The sequence below is a fragment of the Ictidomys tridecemlineatus genome, chromosome 7 (genome assembly GCF_052094955.1).
Source record: "Ictidomys tridecemlineatus isolate mIctTri1 chromosome 7, mIctTri1.hap1, whole genome shotgun sequence".
Classification (NCBI taxonomy): Eukaryota; Metazoa; Chordata; class Mammalia; order Rodentia; family Sciuridae; genus Ictidomys; species Ictidomys tridecemlineatus.
Window position 1 is genome coordinate 19,111,558 of NC_135483.1, and position 20,608 is coordinate 19,132,165.

At 36.3% G+C, this 20,608-nt stretch overlaps 1 protein-coding gene across 7 annotated transcripts in view; it reads right to left on the bottom strand.

Annotated features, from left to right (window-relative positions):
• The window catches only part of Col14a1 (collagen type XIV alpha 1 chain), a 201,287-nt gene that overhangs the window by 73,930 nt on the left and 106,749 nt on the right, over positions 1-20,608 (bottom strand). For all 7 annotated transcript variants that reach the window (XM_078016744.1, XM_013357064.4, XM_013357058.4 and 4 more), the window contains 9 exons: positions 13,620-13,766; positions 10,070-10,126; positions 6,749-6,888; positions 6,030-6,153; positions 5,688-5,831; positions 4,672-4,836; positions 4,070-4,108; positions 3,720-3,858; positions 109-251 (listed from right to left, as the gene is read on the bottom strand). In XM_078016744.1, coding sequence (XP_077872870.1) covers positions 109-251; positions 3,720-3,858; positions 4,070-4,108; positions 4,672-4,836; positions 5,688-5,831; positions 6,030-6,153; positions 6,749-6,888; positions 10,070-10,126; positions 13,620-13,766 — 1,098 coding nt within the window. The remainder of the gene's footprint in view (positions 1-108; positions 252-3,719; positions 3,859-4,069; positions 4,109-4,671; positions 4,837-5,687; positions 5,832-6,029; positions 6,154-6,748; positions 6,889-10,069; positions 10,127-13,619; positions 13,767-20,608) is intronic.

Here is a 20,608-nt window from a genome sequence, read left to right on the forward strand (position 1 = left end):
TTTCACAAGTTGAGTTATTCTGCAATATACATGAAGCAGGCAAGATGGCATGCCACCTACATTATTCACACATGCATGCTCAAAAGTTATATACATAAATATACTTACTGTCTAAAATAATTCCAACCAGGGGATCAGAGTTTTTATTTAAAATCTCCCAAAGAGCAAATGGTTCCTCTGGAGTGTCAGGAAGAATCCGGAACAGAAAACTGATTGTGTAATCAGAAGGCAATCCTTCTGGATGCAAATACCTAAAGGTGTAAAGAGAATCATGTTTTACTGTAGCTTGCCTCAAAACGTCATCCCTCTGATTATCAAGTCAATACACCTCATAATGCACACTGCCCTGAGCTGAGGGGCTCTCCCCGACCACATTCATCAATGTCCACCATATCCACCATTGCTGCTTCTGATGGAATCAGTTGACTATGGACTGAGACTTCTAAAACTGTGAGCCAAAATAAATCTTTCCTCCTCTAGGTGGCTCTGGTCAGGTATTTTGATCACAGCAATGAAAAGCTGACTAACACACAGGCATCTCTTTTCATGGACCAGTTTCCACATAAGGACCAGAATCTCACATCCCAGTGGGAGATAGCTCTGAAGGATCATCCTATGTCCAGAACTCCTCTGGATGGTCAGCTAAGAAGTATATTGAGAAAGGCAGCAGAATACAACAGACACTAGTATGGCAGTATGTATAAATGTGAACATATAACCAATGTGATCCTGCAATCTGTATACATGGGAATAATAAGAATTCATACTCCACTTGAGTCAAATGTATGAAATATGATATGTCAAAATCATTGTAATGTTTTGAGCAACCAATAATAAAAAAAGAAGTGTCTTGAGATTTCTGCTTCACAGTTTGACTCCTCCTGCTTCCCTGTCCTGTGTTCTGCTGATCCTTTCCACAAGAGCATTCTGTCATTCATCACCTTACATACCAATATCCTCCTTGGACTCTGCTTCCTGAAGAACCAACCCTTTATATAATCATTTGTCTCTAACAACTAAGCACATACTTATTTACTTTTAATCTTCCCCTAAGCAAAAAAAGAAAAAAAAGCCCTGCATGCAATAGGAACTCTATAATGGTTATTAACTGAATGAGTACAGATATGAATATGTGGAGATTTAGCACAAGTTTAAAAATGAAAACTAAGTTTACAGAGAAAGAAAAAATGCTTCATTCCTTCATTTATTTATGTATTAGTTAATCCATTTATTTTTTCAATAAATATTTGCCTACTAGATGTCAGATATGATCTCATCAGTGAATAAAACTGACAAAGAATACTATACTTGTAGCACTCAAATTCTAATAGGGTGGATGATACACTCTGTTAGAAGGAAATAAGTTCCATTAGAAGCCAAACAAAAACACAGAGCATTTTAATATAGACTGGGGCTATTGGACAAGGATTATATAATGATATAAACCCTAAAGGAATTAAGGTTGGCTCACTGAAAAGCTTAAAGTCAAGCAAAACTTCATTGAAAAGACTATATTTGAGCAAACACAAAAGTGAAACAAGACAATGAGCCTGGTAGGTAATTGAAGGAGGGTATTTCACGGAGTGAGAATGGCCAATGGAAAGACACCAAGGTGGGATGCACCTGGTGTGTTTTGGAACACAAAGGAGGCCAGTGTTACTGGAGAAGACTGAAACAGTCAGGAAATGAAAGCTCAGATAATGTTTGGCCTTGTAAGCTTGTCAGAAGCTCTAATATTTTCTGTAAGGGAAATAGGAAATCAGACGATTTAGAGTGACACGATCTGACTTGACATTTTAAAAGCATCATTCTAACTGCTACTTGAAGAATAGAAACAAAGAGGGCAAGGGTAGAAGCAGGAGGACCAATCAGGGGGTTGCTGCAATGACAAGGAGGAGATGGTGGTGACCCGATTGAGGTTGTGAGAAGGTACAAACACAAGGATTTCCTAGCAGACTAGATGTGGGACATGACAGAGAGGAGTCAGGCCCCTTTTCCTAAGAAACTAGATACAGTTATATTTAATTACAGAAGAAAAAATAGTAAATGAAGCTGGTACTAGAGGGGGATCAGTTTTCAAAAGGATGCTCAGAGGTGAAATGATTAGATTATGAGAGATGTGATGTGATTGGTGGATTAATCCACCGATGGATTAACTAGGTGATAATTGTAAGCAGGTGTGACTGGAGGGAATAGGTCAGTGGAAGCATAACTTTGGGATTTACATTTTGTCCCTGGTACCTACCCCCACCCTGCCCTCTGCTTCCTGGCTCTCATGAGTAGCTTTTCTCTGCTTCACCCTTTCTCCATAATATTCTGCCTTATCTCAGGCCCAGAGGTATGGAGTTGGCCATCTATGGACTGAACCTCTGAAACTATGAGCGGGGTATTTTGGTCCCAGCAACATACAGCTGACTAATACATGTGCTGACAAGTCAAGTGAGATAAGTGCTGGGAACTGATGATTGGATGTGGAGGCCTTTGCTGAGTGATGAGTAATTTCAGTGAACCAGCAGAAGGATTTTTCTTTAGCAATTCTCATTCATCACAAGGCTTCCAAGGCCTACTCATTTTAATATTCATCATTAGACAATATGGGGGAAAAAAACCTGCCCAAAAAGAGCACTGGATTTTAGATTTATCTAGAAATACATGTAGTCTGTAGGTCAAAGTCATTTCTAACATCTTTTAGAAAATGGAACTTTTTTCCTATAATGATCAATATGTTTGATTAGTAGAAAAAGTCTACTTATTTCAAATATTATTCCCCATAATAGAATATAATAAAATAATCTGAGTAGTACTAAAGTAGGATTTAGCAAAGGATATCTTAGGAGAAAATTTAAAAGCAAACATTTTAAATAAATTGGAAAGAAAACAATTAATACTCTAATGTGATCTCTCCCACTGTTTGATGTCCATGCATGTAGTATATCAAACCTTGAACAGTCAAAAAATGTTTCACATGAAATACTAATGCCATTTTGAAAAAAAAAACACATCTTGATTTGGAATTTAAATAATATATGACATCTTGAGAAGTGAATGAACCCTTAATCCAAGGAATCCCTAAAAGAAAACCTCGAGGACCTCTGGAATCTGCCGAATTGCTGCAAATGGCCCCGTATCCCTATGTGTACCAGTCCTTCTGCAAAGAGGCTGGATAGTGTGGCTTTTACATAAACCTAGCATTACTCTTAGTGATCTAGAGTTGCTGCTGTAACTTCTCAAGGATAGACACCATCTGAATCATGACACCATCATGCAATGGTTCAGGGCTTGGGCTCTTGAGCCTGAATACTGGGTGCAGAGTCCAGCATCAATCTTACACTATGTGATTTCACTCACATCATTAGCTTCTTTGTGCTTCCATTTCATCATTTGTAAAAATAATATCGTGTTTGCATCTGCTTCATAGTTGTTTGGAGGTTTGAGTGAATTAGCATATATATATATACACTTAGAAATATGCTACATATATTGTGCTATGTAAATATCAACTATTTTATGTATTTTCTCAGATGGGTAAATGCTAAATTTCAGCAAGCATTATACATGAGTCAGATGTTTTTACACAAAGAAAAGTAAACATCATCTGCTCAAAACCTTATGAAAAAAATCCTACCATGAATTATCACAGCATTTCTAATTGACATAATTTTCATTCTGAGTTATAATAAGCATGTGATTGGCTTTATCCTCTTGCAATGGAAACATACTTGGTTGGCTGGGATACCAGGGCATCTCTGTGAAGTTGGTAACATGGATACACATTGAAGGTACCAGGCTCCATAGAAACCCCTTCCACAGATGAGAAGTCCTTTTCAACCAAACCAAACATTTCCATCATCTTAAATCCTAGGAGGCAGGAGGGGTGGGGGGATAACCAGAGAGAAGAGAGGGAGAATAAAAATGAGTGGCTTACAATTATAAATGAGTGGCTTACAATTATAAATTTCAAGTTTTGTTTATTAAGGACTTAAAAAATAAATCCAAAAACAAGAAACCTAAACCCCAAATGAGCGTTATTTAATATATTTACATTTTTAAAAATTTTGATAACGCATACCTGCAAGATCAACACCATCCTTGTGCACCATTGGGCAGGCTGGAAAACAAAACAAGCAATATAAAACTGAACTTAGATATTTTCCAAACATACTCTTTCCCTAACTAACATAACCTTTCTGGAAGTGCAAGTGAAAGGACTCCAAATCAGATGTGGCTATGGTTTTCTCTGGTTTTGTAAAGACTAAAGTGCTGTAAAGTCCCCTATTTAAAGCTAAAGAGTCACAGTTTCTTTCCTTTCTTGCAGGTCCATTAAAATCGATGGCTGTGCTTGTAAGCTTGCATAGGAAGATGTCTCACTTCTAATGTGTTGCCCTCATTGGCAGTTTATTGACACATTTTTGAAAACTATTTCCTATAGTGCCTTTTAAACATAGATTTTCATCTGCCTGAGGAAGATCTTTATCAACCTAAAACTCTAAACAGAAGGGAGGGGAGGCTTTTCCATATGTTCAAAACCATAAAATTTAAAATCCATAACAAACAGTTCTGGAAGTTAACATTTCCTTCAGTTCAAGATGGCACTCATTACTTAACCAGTATTATATATTTATTTCAAACCTTAAACAACATTAGTAAGTATACAAAGTCCAAAGAACTAACTTGCTGATGCAGTCTCACAGACAAAAGTAATTAATTCATCTTCGATTTTCTTAAAGGCGTCAAAGTCATCCACAAAGAAGACATGGCGTGAACTAGGCTTACTGCCAATGCTAACCAACTCCGAGTAATCTGCATCGGCCACACCAATTGCAAAAATGTTATAGCCTGTGGCAGAAGGAAAACAGATTTTTTTTTATTTGAAATTACCCAAAAGACAAGATGCAATACAAGAGTTCAAACATCCAAATGTTTAAAATATGTTTATTTAGGAAGGCTAGTGGGGGGTACATGATTTATTCTTTACAGTTCATCAGAATTCTGCATGCACATATTTCATTATGTGATAATCATTCCATCATCCCCTAAAGAAATTTTCCATTTTAAAGAAATTCAATAAGGTCAATGCTCCAATTAGCACTTAAAACAAAACAGTTCCCATTTCCGCAACATATTTATGGCTGTATATTTTTAGTGGTTATCTTAACATTTATGGGATGAGGTACATTTGAAATAGAAAAACTGAATTTATCTCAGTGTTTTCTTCAGAAGTTGAAACTATGATAAGTCTACCCGTTCTAGACCAGTCATCATGCAAAAGTTGGCAAATAAATATTTAACTTCTAACTGCCAGCCATATTTTATGCCAGTGAATCTTGACAATAGTCCTGTGAGAACCTCCATTTTACAGATTAAGAGACTGAGAAATTTCTGCCATGAGTTCCCTCCCTGGCCTTTTACAATGGTCCTTTCACAATATTGCACTTATTTATTGGAGCTCCTTATCCAGGGCATCCTGCACGTAATAAATGTATTAGAGACAATGACAAATGTTCTCTAGTAAAATAGTAGAATTGAAATTTGTAAAGCAGAAGATATTTTAAAAATCACATTGTCCAGTTGATAAAGAGTTGGAAATATTTAAGTAAAACTGATGTAGCCTATAGATTTGTATTAGTAAATAATAATGCTAACATAATTATCGGCATGGCCACTTTTGTTATACAGGTAAAACTTACCATCTGCTTGCATCTCCCTGGAGATTTTGTTTACATCATCTTGTGACCTTCCATCCGTTATAACCACAATAACTTTTGGGATGCCTCTTCTTGTACCTGACTCAACAGTAAATAGAGTATCTCGAACATACTTAATTGCTTTTCCTGAAACAAAGGAAGGCAACTGTTCAGTTTCACTCTTTCCTGTTTTTGTTTTGTTAGAGGGAAAAGGGAAGGAACAAAGTTCTTAAATCAAAGAAGTTTTAAAAAAAATTTTATACCCTCCCCCCCCAAAAAAAATCATTTCAGTAGTTACCAATAACTAATTACTTTGAGCCTTAGCTGGACATTTTTTGGTCTTACCCGTCTTTGTATTTCCTCCTTTGTATGAAATGTGTTTAATTGCATCTAGAAGAGTCTCTTTGGTTTTATAAGCATTTAGTTTAAATTCTGTTCTTGGGTCATCAGTGAATTGAACCATGGCCACCTAGAGAGAGAAGGTGCATTCATTTTTTGCACATATGTAGACCTCCACTTGGTCAGAGAACACATACAGTAGCATGGTATTATCTATAATTTTCTTTTTCTTTTTACTGAGGACTGTACCTAGGGGTGCATTACCAAAGACCTACTTTTTAAATTTCTTTTTTCTTTAAGACAGGGTCTTGCTAAATTGTCTCCCTGAGGCTGGGATTGAATTTGTAATCCTCCTGCCTCAGTCTCCCAAATCCCTGGAATTATAGGCAAACTATAAATGTTGTTGAATCAAAAAATGAGTATCATGCTTTCATCTAGAGTAATGTGCAGCCATAACTGCTCCCTTCAACATTTTAATGTCCTAAGGGCAGGGAAAATATTGTGTGTATCGTTAAAGGAGACACTCTGTCCTAGAATACAAAAGAAACATGTCCTGACAAGGCCTCTCTGCCCTGTCTTATTTGCTGAATTCAATAGCTGTTAAGGATTAGCATCTTCTTGTTATAGTTCCTTACCCATATCCCCTGACAAATAGTCATAGTAAGAGCTTGAAAAATAATTTTTGAATGCATAAAATGAATTAGTGGTTAGTCTATCAACTCTACCTGAGTTCCATCTGCACCAATCTTGTCCAGGGCTGCAACAGTGCTATACAAAAAGTTGATGATCTTATTGAAATTATCGTCTCCAATGCTCCAAGACCCATCCACCATCAACACAAGGTCCGCCTTCGCAGATTTACAGACTGATGATCAAGAATACATTTTGAATCAGAGATAAAAGGAAAATATAGCAGATATTAAGTCAACAAAAAAAGATAATGGTTTGCCCTCTAATAGTTAAAGCTTGTTCCCAAAGCAAAGGTTTAAACCTGTCAAGGTTCGTCTTCTGTTCTCTTGCTCATCAAGAAAATGATGATGAGCAAGAGAACATCTGTACATCATTTCTCTGTTATAGCCAAGGTTCCTGTTCACAATCAAAAAGCTTCTACTGAGCATGTGGAAACAGGGAGAAAAGAAGTCCCCCTAAAAGAATGAAAATGAGGAAAGAGGAAAACACAGGATTTAGAGACAGAATTGTGAGCAAACATGGTCCAGTGCCTACTGACTGGAAGGAAGGCATGCTATGGCTCTCACTCTGACCTCCACTTCTTGAATCAGTAAATTATCCTCGGAGATGTTGAAGCACAGAAGGAGGGCATTGATACAATGGAAACTGATTAATCTACAGTTCAATGTACATTGGATTGAGGCCATAAGCAAACATTAATTTCAGCCTTGTTAAAAAAAAAAATCTTTCTATGCCCTTTTATTGCACATTGCTAAATGTCAAGAAATGTACAACACTACTAGCAAGGGAAACTACTATCAGGAGATATCATGGATATTGACAGACTCAAACAAGCAAAAACAAAAACAAAACTCCTACACAATACCAATAAAAACCTAATCCATTAAAAGCATTTTTTCAAAGTCTTGTTTTGAAATCGTAGTCTGTTTGGGTCATCTCTGCTTCTCTATTCCTCATGAGTGTAGCTCATTGTGGTTCACTCTGTTTTATGATGAAGTAAACAATAAACAATTTGCTCTTAAAAAATATAAGTCTTTTAATGTTAGGCCAGTTGCACACAGTATCCTGAGATAATAAGCCCTTATCCTTATTTAAAAGAAAAACATTCAGTTTCTTCTATCTTATTAAGTGCAACTTTACTCCCTGACAGCTATTTATAGTATAAAATAAACCATCTCCGAGTTAATACACTCTCATGAATTCAGTGATTTACAAAATTTCACAGATTTGTAGTTTGAATCTAAAGTTGAGATAATCACAATATCTGCTAATTTTCACCTTCGAAATGAGAGCAAAATCAGCCATCCTCAGCAACTTAGCAAGGTGCTAAGCAACTCAGTGAGACTCTGTCTCCAAATAAAGTACAAAAAAGGGCTGGGGATGTGGTTGAGTGCCCCTAAGTTCCATTCCCAGTACAAGGGGAAAAAAATCTATTTAAGAATTTGCTAATGAAACATTTACTTGAAGAAAGAAAATATATCAAAATTCATGAAGAAATGATCTCAAGGATAGGAAATTGTGTTTTTAATTTTTAAAACATTTTTCTACTTTTCAACATTTGTTTAATAAGTATTCAGTATTACTTTAGTAATAAAATTGATAGGCTTTTAAATTAAATATATTCAGGACAAATACAACTTAAAATGAATAGTACATTCAACTTGCAAAAAGTTCTACCACTAAAACCATATGTTGGAAAATTCAAGATTAATGTTTCTACTTTGTCAATTCTTACTCCTACAGACCTTTCCTAATAACTTATCTCCAGGAGTATTTATGATTACTTATTGAATGATATCCATGCTCATCTATATGTAAAAATGATTTTCTGACCTCTGAACATTCTGTAGTATCTACAGCAGTATTGTCTGTAGTATCTACAGCAGTATTGCCTAATTAGTAAATCATCTATTAGGATTCTAGCTTTAGTTCCAAGAGTCAGAATAATCATAGATACTGAAATTAGAAGTTAGATGTGAAGATGGAAAAGAAAGAACCATCTCCAGGAGAGAGAACAACATTAAAAGATGCAGGATAGCTGGGCGTAGTGGCGCATGCCTGTAATCTCAGTGGCTTGGAAGGCTGAGGTAGGAAAATGGCAAATTCAAAGCCAGCCTCAGCAACTCAGTGAGGCCCTAAGCAACTCAGTGAGACCCTGTCTCTAAATAAAATACCAAAAAAAAAAAAAAAAGACTAGGGATATGGCTCAGTGGTTGAATGCCCCTGGATTCAATCCCTGATACACACACACACACACACACACACACACACACACACACAAAGATGCAGGACAATAAAATTTATGCACAGAAAGACCTGAGTTGTACATTTTTGCTCCTACATAAATAACCTCATTTGGAAAATGATGCTGCAAAGTTGGTGCTCAGAGAAGACTGCCTGCTGTGCCAGGACAGGTGCTGAGATTTATTAGAGTTGCTCATTGCCTCTTCAATCCCCTGACTCTTTCAGTCTGTGTAGCATATAACCCCACTGATTTTAAGCTCCTGTACAGCAGGAACAACTTATTTTTCACATATTCCTGGCAGGTTACAGCACTTTAAAATGAATGGTGAATACAACCTTCTGATTACATGTTCTTTCTCCTTTCCTCCCTCTGGCTCATCCTCACAATTCCACCAAAGTTCTCTTTTTTAAACAAAGATTTTTATCAGCTCTCCCTTCCTCTATGCAAACTTCTCATGGTATGCTGTTTCAAATGGGATAAAGCCCAATGCCTTGTTCTGGCACACAAACTACTTCCTACTCTAAACCCACTGTTGTTGTCTGTGTCACATTAAAGAATTGACAGTTCCCCCAATACTTTAAGCGCTTGGATCATAAGTGTTATTCATCCCATTATTTATCACTCAAGCTTGTTCTTCAAATGTAGATCAAATTTTTCCTCCTTTATGAGCCTGCGTAAATATTAATTGTTCTCATTCCTGGGTTAGCATAGTACAGAATATCATATAACTCAAATCCTTGATTGATAATTACCCATGAAAGCACCTATTTCTCTCATAATACTGAAAATAAACAGAGTTCAATTCTGCCTTATTATTTGGAGAATTAACCATAGGGAATAAATGTTCATTAGTGGAATGAAGCAAATTAATCATCACTGCTTTTTCACGAAATCCATATTAAGCAATTCTGTTTTGTGTATATGATTTATTACTAAGTAGTTATTTTAAAAGAAAGTCACATCATAGTTTGATAATCATTTATATTAAGGGGAAAGTCAAGTATCATAATAAATACCTCACATTAATACCTTGGTTTTTTTAAATGAATGAACAAATAAAACAAGCAGAACTCCTAAACAGGAGTATACTGCCCTTGTATTATTCTCTTACCTTCTTTTGCAGGTGGAATGGTTGGAGGAAAGGTTGGTGGTGGAGTGGGAAGTGACACTGTAAAGGAAGAAAGGACATCAATCAGTCACCCCATCTGCATGGAAGATGGAGAGTGGCAGGGTAATCATTCTTCAGAGGTATCAATGATTTTGACAACTGTCTTTGAGAATTTAATGTCTCCTATAAATCAGCCACAGCCTGTGAACAGACTCCAACCATCCTCTCAACCTCAGACCAAAGGCTTAAAAGGCCATTTTTGTCACAATTCAGCTTACCCAGCAGGAGTCAATGCAATCAAACTGTCAACTACAAAGTGGTCCGCGTGTTGATTTAAGGCCAACCGGTTTCAGAGTTAGCCTTTGACTGCTTTCACACATATAATTAACTTCATTTCTATTCTGTCTAAGGACTGACCATCAATTCTTATTCCATGTTTCCCTCATGATATTTGTGCCTAGTGGAATCTGATTCACTCTGGACTCTTCTCAGTCTGAATCTGGAAAAAGTCCTTCAGTTTTGAGGACCACATGTAAACACCAAGAAGCTAGAATGTGCTCAGATCTTTTCAACCTGATGATGTGGGATGAGAAGTCTACATACTATGCAGAGGGTACAGTTTGGCTAAGGTACTAGGGACAAATGTAAGATTAGAGGAGCAACTCATGACAGCTCCTATGGCAAAGTACCTGAAAGTCATGGTGCCATTTAGGTAAACATAAAATATTATTTTATAATATCTTCATTTCTATTTCTGACATAAAGACTTAAGAAAACCTGAGTAATTCTTTTTATTATCCCAATTTATATTTGGGAGAACCTTCTAAAAATCATAGCTATTCACAAAGGGGGTGTCTAGTCTCAAGAGACAGTAAGTAACAAATAACTGGAAGGATTCAAGCTCTGGCAGAATGACTATTTGCCTGAAATGTTGTAAAGGGATTTACTTCATTGGCAGGAAGGTTGGAAGATATGAATTTTAAGATGTCTTCCAATTCTAACATCCAGTAAAATAAAAATTATTTCAATGAAATGATGTGCCATTAAAGGAATGCAACAACCATACATTACTGATATGGAAAAATGTCCAAGATTAATTATTAAATGAAATAATGCAAGTCATAGAATAACATGGAATGATCTCATTTGTGAAAAAAATAACAGAATTTAAGAATATCAGGAGGAAATGAGAGTTGTAGAAATGTGTGTTTCTAGAAAGGAAGACTGGTAAAAGAGAGAAATCGACAATATATTTTATATTCATCTATTATGCAATTATGGATATATGCATCACTTATTTTTCAAGACAGTTTTTTTTGAAGCTAAAAAGTTCCAAGTATAACAAAAAAATTAAAAATTTTATCATTAAAAACAGGTTTGTAAAAAAATGTTTCCAAAGCCAAAATTATGCACCTTAAAATCTATGGAAATAGAAAATCATCTTTAAAATGTTCCCCTTTTTATATGTCAAAATTTGAGACATATCCCAAATTTAGCCAACAAATCAAGAATCTAATCAATGAGAGGTTATGGTAGCCAGATCAATAGATATTTGGGCAGAACATCCAGCCAAATAACCTCTTGGATAAGAAGAATCACAGTGCACTGGTGACAAATGTCTTTAATCCATATGTGTCAAATACATATGGCTGCTGTCTTCAAGTGTGTGAGGGCTGTCACATAGTAGAAGGAACAGTCACAGTCTCCATTGCTTCAGAGGGCTGGACTAAAGCCAATGGGTAGAAACTACAAGGAGACAGATGTCTCCAACATCAGGAAAACATTTATATCAAACGAGCTATCCAAATTGGCATTAACCCTAGGTTGATAGCTAACAGTCATGGGATTAAGGTTAGGGGATGTTGACGTAGATCAGGGATCCCAAACTGAAATGTTTTTAGAGGTCAAAAGAGCAATTAAAATGAATAAAGAACTTAGCTTACAAACTTTCACTAGAGACAGGAGTTAATTGGTTCCAGCAGATTAGCACCATAAGGATACATGGGTCCTCTGCTATAAGATGTTCTGGGTTTTCAAAAAAGAAAACCTATCTGATAGTGAGATCTATCACAATGGCAATCAGTTTGTGACTTCCAAACAGATAAGTATGGTAATGATCAAAAGTTCTTGTACACTGAGATACAGGTTGAAAAGCTCTTTAATAGGTACTCTTTTATTGGATCTTTCCTGCCAACACTGGAGTTAAGAGAGTAGATATTTAACTTTACTGACCAGCCAAATGAGCTTAGAGGTATTGAATTGCCAAGGTCTCAGTCTTACTAAAGGGCAAAAGAAGAGACCCAATCAAACCTGTTTGACTTTAAGTCTTGTGCAATATCAAAGCCTTATTAATTTAAAAATTAAGTTATCTTTGTCTGTAAAATGAGACTCTAATCAGCAACAAAAATAAACTGCTGATAAATTCTATGACATGAATAAGTCTCAAAGATATATGCTAAGTGAAAGATGTCAGATGTAAAAGATTACCTATTATATATTTTCCTTTATGTGAAATGTCCACAAAAGACAAATATATAATAAAATAAAGTAGATTTATTGGGTTGATAGAATCCTCTAAAAGTGGATTGTAATAATGGTTACACAACTCTTTGAATGTATTTTTTAAAAAATCACTGAATTATACACTTAAAATGTCCCTTATGTTTTATGATATATAAATTACTCCTCAAAATGAACATGTAATAGATAATGTTATTATATCAGTGTTATGAAATAAAGTCTATATACAAAGAAAATTAGATGATTCAATTAATCATATTTTCACCTCTGTTTCGTTAACATTATACACTCATAATGATTTCTTTCTGCAGGTCAGAGAGTCTGAAAAATCTAAACATGGGTGGGATACCACAAAAGCCCATCTCCCACCAACTTAAGATACTGAGTTAAACACGCAGGTGTCCCCTAGAATTCATTAACATTGAAACTATTTTAATGTTTGTGGCCTCCAGGTCAGGAATCTTTTATTAAAAGTCATTCCAAGGGGTTGACACCCTCCTTTGGAACATGTAAAAAGTGCTTTGTTTAATTTTATACATTTCCTTTCCCTTCGGTGCATCAGATCTGCTGCCAACTTGAAAAAAAGCACAATATCCTCTTAAGCAAGCAATAACTCTAGGGTCAACCAGTTGGAACATCTTGGCTCTATTCCCACCCTCATGGCAGGGTAACGTGGCATTGTTTTAATGTCAGGACCCAGTCCTTAAAACTTCATTTCCCACTCCACACACCACAAATGGGTCAGGATCACAATGTAGGTCATTGTTTCAAGCACTTTGCCATCAAGTGGCTTTACAGTCCCTTGTGGACACATATATGGAGAATGGAAGAAAAAAAATACTGATGACATCAGTGGGCCATAGGCAAAGAATTCTGGAGTTAGAAACGAGGAGCAAAACTTGGATTACATATATTCCTGGGCAGCGACGGCTTATATTTTTCTAAATGGAGCAAAGTTTTAGATCCAAAACAGAATGCTAGAATAATGTTGGTTCATAGGGAGGGGAATCAGAAAAGAGGCCACCAGACTTACGTGTTTTTTCCACTATGCTCACACTTGGTCCCTCCATCTCCTGGAGCTTGGTGTAAACACTGATTTTATATTCTGAATCGGGCTGGAGTCCATAGAAGCAATGCCTGTTTGTACCTCCTCCTACAGTAGATTCTTGCTTTTGGGTATCTATAATAAAAACAAAGCAAAACATACACATATCAATTTTTTTAGAAAGCCATGAGTCGATGATTCGCTTCTATAATGTTTAATATGCACGATATCAAATATATGCAGCATTAATTGCACTTGTGTGAAGTATTAAATATTTTTCTAAAGATTTTATATATACATTATTTCAAAAGTCACATTTTATATGTATAAAAATAAAACTTAAAAGATCCCTGAGGTCAGCCCTCTAGTGAATGTAGAACTATTAATATACATAATTATATGAATATATTGCATATGATTTAATTGATCTGCTGCAGGGGTCGGTGGATATAAATATATTCATTTGTTTAAAATATGAACTCCCTTTTTTTAACATGATTCTTCAGAATAGTAATTGATCATAAAATGGCATCAAAGGACACATACTTTTAACTCCTTATAACTTATTATCATTCAATAGGATGTCCTTTTAGGCAATAGTACATTTAGCCAAGAAATGGAGTTAGAAATATAAAGTTCTAGGATGGTGGGCTTCCAGGTTCTCAAAAGCCTTATCCACAGCTGCTTAAAATATTAGCAAGATCTGGAAGCAGAAAGTGGAAAACCAAGGAGACCCCAGACTGCCCAGTTTCCTCTCTCTTAGTCTTGATTTTTAATGAACATCCATGATTTCTTTCCATCATAAAGTAGAATTCTGAGGGGCCTCTCCAAACTCCCTGTATGCACTCTGAAAATCTTTTCTATTCTTTTAAAATCATAGTTGAAGAAACAGGACATGGGACTTACGTGGCTTAAGGCCAAACATACTGTAGAGATGCCTCTCACCTGCTGGTTACCAGGTCCTTTTGATTCTACCAAGGAGTCCAGCCACAGCCAGCTTCACCTCATGGCACCTCTACTGCCTTCTCCACCATGAGGCACAAAGAACTCGAGGCCCAGTTAACCGTTAGCACCTTTCTTCTTTCCCACACCTACAGCAAAACTGCTATGCCTGTCCTGGAAGAATCAGTGTTGGCCCTTGGGTCCTGAGCCTGAGGAAGTGGGATTGTTATGTTCATTCCTCAAGAGCCCATCAAGCCAGGTATTGGTATTAATGATCAGAGCGACCACAAAATAAACATAGGCAACATTTAATGAGTGCTTATCATGTGCTAAGCAATATTCTAAGAATTTTATCTGTATTAACTCACTTGATCCTTACAATATTTATAATTATCCCCAATCTAAAGACAAGAAATTGGAGGCCAGAAAAAGTTAGTCATTTGTCCAGTCCATAACTCAGTAGAAATGAGATCTGTATTCAGTACTCTAAAATCCAGTGTCAGAGGGTGTTGTTTTCATTACCACTAAAGTATCATAAAATAATGTAAATTAAATGGATCATTTTTTTCACAATGAAACCCCCGTGAGAGCCTCTGAGTGCATGTTAAATGTGCAAATACAACAGCTGGAGATCAGGTGGTGGGGCCTCATGACTCAGTGTTTTATCACTCACTTGGACATGGTTTACTCTGGTGGTTCCAATTACTGTAAAGTTTCATATACAGTTTCTTCTAGGCATAGAGTGTTTATATTTGACCATAATAGATAACTAGCTGACAGGAAGAATCACTGCTACCATGAAAGAGCAATTACTCAAGTTTCCCTCAAAAACAATTTTTTTAAAAAAAACTAGGGATTTAATCCAGAGGTGCTTTACTAATGAATCATATCCCAAGCTTTTAATTTTTTTTTTTTTAATGTTGAGACAGGTTTTCACTAAGTTGCTTGGGGCCTCCCTAAATTGCTCAAGCTGCCCTCGAACTTGGGATCCTCCTGCCTCACACCTCCTAAGTCCCTGGGATTATAGGTGTGTGCCACCACACCCAATTCTAGAATGCTCTTTTGATACATAGTGTTTAATTGATGCCTTATAAAGCTTTGTTTTCAAGAATTTAAAAAATACCGTCAAAACCACATTGACTAAACACATTACACATATTTAATGGTTAAAAAGAAATATCCACTCCTCAAAAATGTTATTTGCAAAAGAATTTATTAAAAAAATAGAAAATCTAAACACAGACTAGCTGCTTTAAGTGCAAATTGTGAAAATGTCAAATAATTTTTGTTCAGAAAGTATAATACTAGATAAACTTCCACCTATATTTTAATGTACAGATATTGGAACAAAACACCTGTGTACTTCAATATGTATATATCAGAATAAACATGATATATGTCATTTTAAATTTTGCCTATGGAAAAATCCTGACCTTTAAAAATCTGATTACATTAAATCCATTTCATAAAGGAAATTCAAACTTATATATTATGATTAAAGATTTTCAGAAAATTTTATAATACACCCTTTATTAATTTGTTTATAATGAAATATTGTCTGCCCTGATCATTTTTTTGAATATTATATAAATGATGAAATAAAAACTGTTAAGGTGTTTATGAGATTATATTATTACTGTGAAGGAAATTTGATAGTAAGTAAAATTTAGAAAATCCAGTACTCTGCTTTGCTGAAGTCCAAGTTCAGCCTGTGGTTCCCAGGCTTGGAAACTCACAATAACTCTTTCTTTCTTATCCTTAAGCACCTTTTGGAGCTTTCTGGAGGCCTCTGTGAGCCACCCATAATACAAACAGTGCATACACTGGATTATATTAATCTATGTCCACAAAAGTTTTCTAAGAATTCTCCAGGGAATCAATTCTAGAAATGTGCTTTTCTGCCATTTCCTATTTCTTATAGATACTTGAAAGACCTTTGAAAATAGAACATGAATGGGCTTTACTGCTAAAAATAATAAACCCATAAGCCACTGGAAAACTGGAACAGACATTATAAAATCAATGGCGAATAATATCAGTCTGATTCCCAATACTAACAAAGAGGGGCTCTGTGAACAGAGCTGTATCCATGTTGCTTTTGGCATGTGCAATTCAAGTCCAGTGGCTTTTCTTTAAAGGAAAATAAAACTTAAACTGATAAAATGATGACTAATTTCTTCAACCCCTTATGCCAAAAACATTAAGTCAATTTTTTTGAACATTGAAAAATCTGTCTATATTTGTCTATTCTTTTCTAGGAAGCAGGGATAAATACTTTCTCTGAATGATCATCCTTTTGATACTGATGCCACCAGCTCCCCCAAATGTAACAAGAATAGTTTCTGAGAACCATGAAGGATATTCAGAATGTACGTTGGAACTTGATGATATGAATACTGCCACTCCCCAAGTCCCTCAAATACAGTTTCCGAAACATAATGTCACCATTTCAAAAACTTTCAGAAGTTCCCAAATCATAATGTCACCATTTCAACAATTTCAAAAACTTTCAAAAGTTCCCAAATCATAATGTCACTGTTTCAAAAAAGTATTGAGAATGGTTTTTTTCCATATGATTTTTTTTTGGTGGGGGCGGGGGATCTGGTCTTGGAAAGACAGGTTCTCCATTTATGAACTCTCTATCCTTGTTAGTGGATGCTATTACAAAATTGACATTTCAATACTTTAAAAGGAAATACATAGGGTGGGGGATATAGCTCATTTGGTAGAGTGCTTGCCTAGCATGCACAAGGCCCCAGCACCACACACACACACAAAAAGAATACCAGTAGAATATCTTCTGAACTCTTTTCAGAGCAAACTACAAAGAAGTTCACCAAAGTTGTGGGGATTAGGTAGGGAACACAGTATTTGAACCTTTGTAGCATATAATACATAAATTTGAAGGGAAATGCTATATCCAACCCTAGGTGCCAAGTCAACTCAAAAACAGATGGAGAGAGGGACAGAGCCCCAGATCACCCACCAAATTAATAGGGTTTCTCATGGGGTTCTGAGTTAACAAATCCAATTAAAGGCCTTTCACTTTGTTCTGTCCTAGAATTGCCCAAAAGTCTAAAATTGAATTTGGCAAGTAGATGATTGGCAGCTTGTATTCCAGTCCCTCCTAGGAGGACCTAGTCTTTCTGGTAATCTTTTCTTTTTCCTCTTGGCCCTAAAAAAGCTGTAATATTTACATAAGTAGAGGACATCTGTGGTTTCTGCCTGTCTTGCATTTAATCTTCCTTTCTTTGGATCTATTCCTGCCCACTCTTGGTCTGTATGAGTTGGAGAGGACTAAATTCCACTCCACCCCTCTTTGCTACCACCACCAGATACAGGGTGGAAAGCAACCAGGACCAACCAAGTCAGTTTATTTCATGCCTGTGAACTCAATGACAGATTCGGGGCATGTGACCCACACCAGGCCAATATGACTCAGTTCCTGGACTTCTGTTGGAAATATTGAGAAAGAGAATTTGAGAAGATGTCATTCTGGATCTTACTGGGGCCCACACAGAGCCTGGCTGAGAATGAAGGCAGAGAAGAGCAGAACAGAGCAGAGGATGAAGCAAGACTTTACCTCATGTTCAACCACAAGAATGGGATCCTAATTCATATAAGTTATACTCCATGTGTAATATGTCAAAATACATTCTACTCTCAGGTATATCTAAAAAGAACAAATTAAAAAATTTAAGAAAGACTTCTTCTTGGTGACTCTGATTGCCTAGATATAGACATGCCTGGAATTGGATACTTCCAGTCCTCTCAACATAGAAACCAACAATTTGAACTTTTGGATTAAGTTCTTTTTATCTAGGTTTCCATAAATAAAATTAACAAATGTGAATGATACAGCCTGGAGACTTTATTCACCAAAGCAATGTACAGGTAATTGCCTCAGTTAATGACTTCAAATCAAGTCACTTTTAGACAAATGGAAGCCCAGAGAAAAGAGCTGACCAGCAGTTGTGGTTATAGCAGAGACCTGTCTATACTGACTTCATGTCAGAAAAAAATTGCACATGATCGGGCCATGGGAAAAATTTATCCATTAAGTTGAAGAAAGCTGTCTGAGACATTCAGAAATAGGTCAACCTGGGGCAAACGCTTTTCTTCAACACGTGAAGGAATCGGGTCCCATTTACCCCTGGTATCTCCTTTGGCTGGGGTAGAAGAGTAGAGATCTCTACAGAGGCAGCACATGGAGTCATTGCAAGGCATCCCAGAGCTGTTAACTCCTGGGCCATGGGACTTTCATGCCCTTAGAAGAAGGGACATCTCGCCACAAGTCCTCCAGAGATAGTGAATCAGAATGGTCATCACATTTCTCTGTTATGTAAAGAAGCTCAGCCTAATTCTGCCCCACTCCCAAGCAGAAAGACAGTTGCTTGATCTAAATCATATACATTAACATATTTACATGTTCCCTACTGCCACCCCCATGTTCACACCCCCACCAACGTTCCTCTTTGAAGATGTCGATTACGATCTGTTGCTGATAAATAATATTTAGTTAGACAACTGGGAGAATGAGGCACAGGCTAATTTTGCTCATAAATCTCTCAGCTATAAATGTTGCAGAGAAGTAAACTGAACAGGACTTTTGCACACTCTTGTTTAATTGAGACTATAGTGGCTCAGCTGAAAGTTCTCTGGCAGCCTGAACATGACGTTGAAGGTGCACAAGCTGACTTAACTGGAAGATTAAAACAGTACATATACGAACTCAGCTTTTGGCCAGCAAAGATCTTGGCTCTAGAAATAAATTATTGCGGGCTTGGATTACCAGATCAACAGTATCACACACATTAATCATGTGCTTTGATAAAGAATCACAATGCTGCTTGCAAATATGCCACATTAAAATCACTGAATAAAAAATATGTACAGATCTTACCAATTCCATTTACAGAGCTAGTTTCAATATGGATATTTCTCAATCAATCTATACAGTTAAAATTTTGATGAATGACTATAAATATCTACAGGCGTTATGTTTCCTCCATTCCAACTTCTTAAATTATGTAAAATGAGAAAATTATTAAAGGATAGTTTGGGACTGTGATTATATGCTTAGTATTTTTTTTTAAAGAGAGAGAGAATTTTAATATTTATTTTTTCGACGGACACGCCATCTCTGTTTGTATGTGGCACTGAGGATCGAACCCGGGCCTCATGCATGCCAGGCGAGCACGCTACCGCTTGAGCCACATCTCCAGCCCTCCTTAGTATTTTTTAAAAGCCTAATAAACACTACCCTTCCATATTGAAAGTGACATATAAAGATAAATAAAATATGATTTGTGATTCTGTAGTTGCTCCTCAAATAGTTTTATATCTTTCATCTACTTTTGGCTAAGCATCCCATAAATCAGATTCAACACATCACAAAATTCTTGTCTTCTCCTTTCTTTCCTCACTGTTTATTCCATATTAAACCACTCCCATATGTGGAGCCAGAGTCAGGCTTAGACACATGGAATCAAGGAAGTGGTGGCACAACAAAGCTATTGAGACAATATCTGGGCTGAGACTGGCAGGAAATTCTTCTAGAATGTTCTTCCTGCTTCAGCTTGTATTTTATATTTTGAAATGGTCTCAGGGCTCTCCTAAACTGTTTTTCCCTTTATGGATTGGCTCAAAAGTGCGAATTGTGGATTTTTGAATGTCATTATAGTGAGAGAGAGATATGGGCTAGTAAACCCAGTCTTATCTGGACCTGAACAAATTGACTGCTTCTGTTTTTTCACAAGGGGGAAACCAATGTCATTTGTCTACAAAGAACAGGCTAGCTTTTTAACAACTTTGCTATCAAGTGTGGAACATAATTTTTTTTTCCTTTGGGATTCTCTAATGTCTCCTATATTAATCCCCCACAAAATAACAAGACATTTCTAATGTTTTTACAAATCAAATTAAAGTAATTGTCATCATTTTATTTCATTTTTGAATGCCATCCATGCTAATACCACAAAAAGAGGAATAACAGCCCTTGCCATTCAGTTTTGGGGAATCAGACTTTTGTTGCT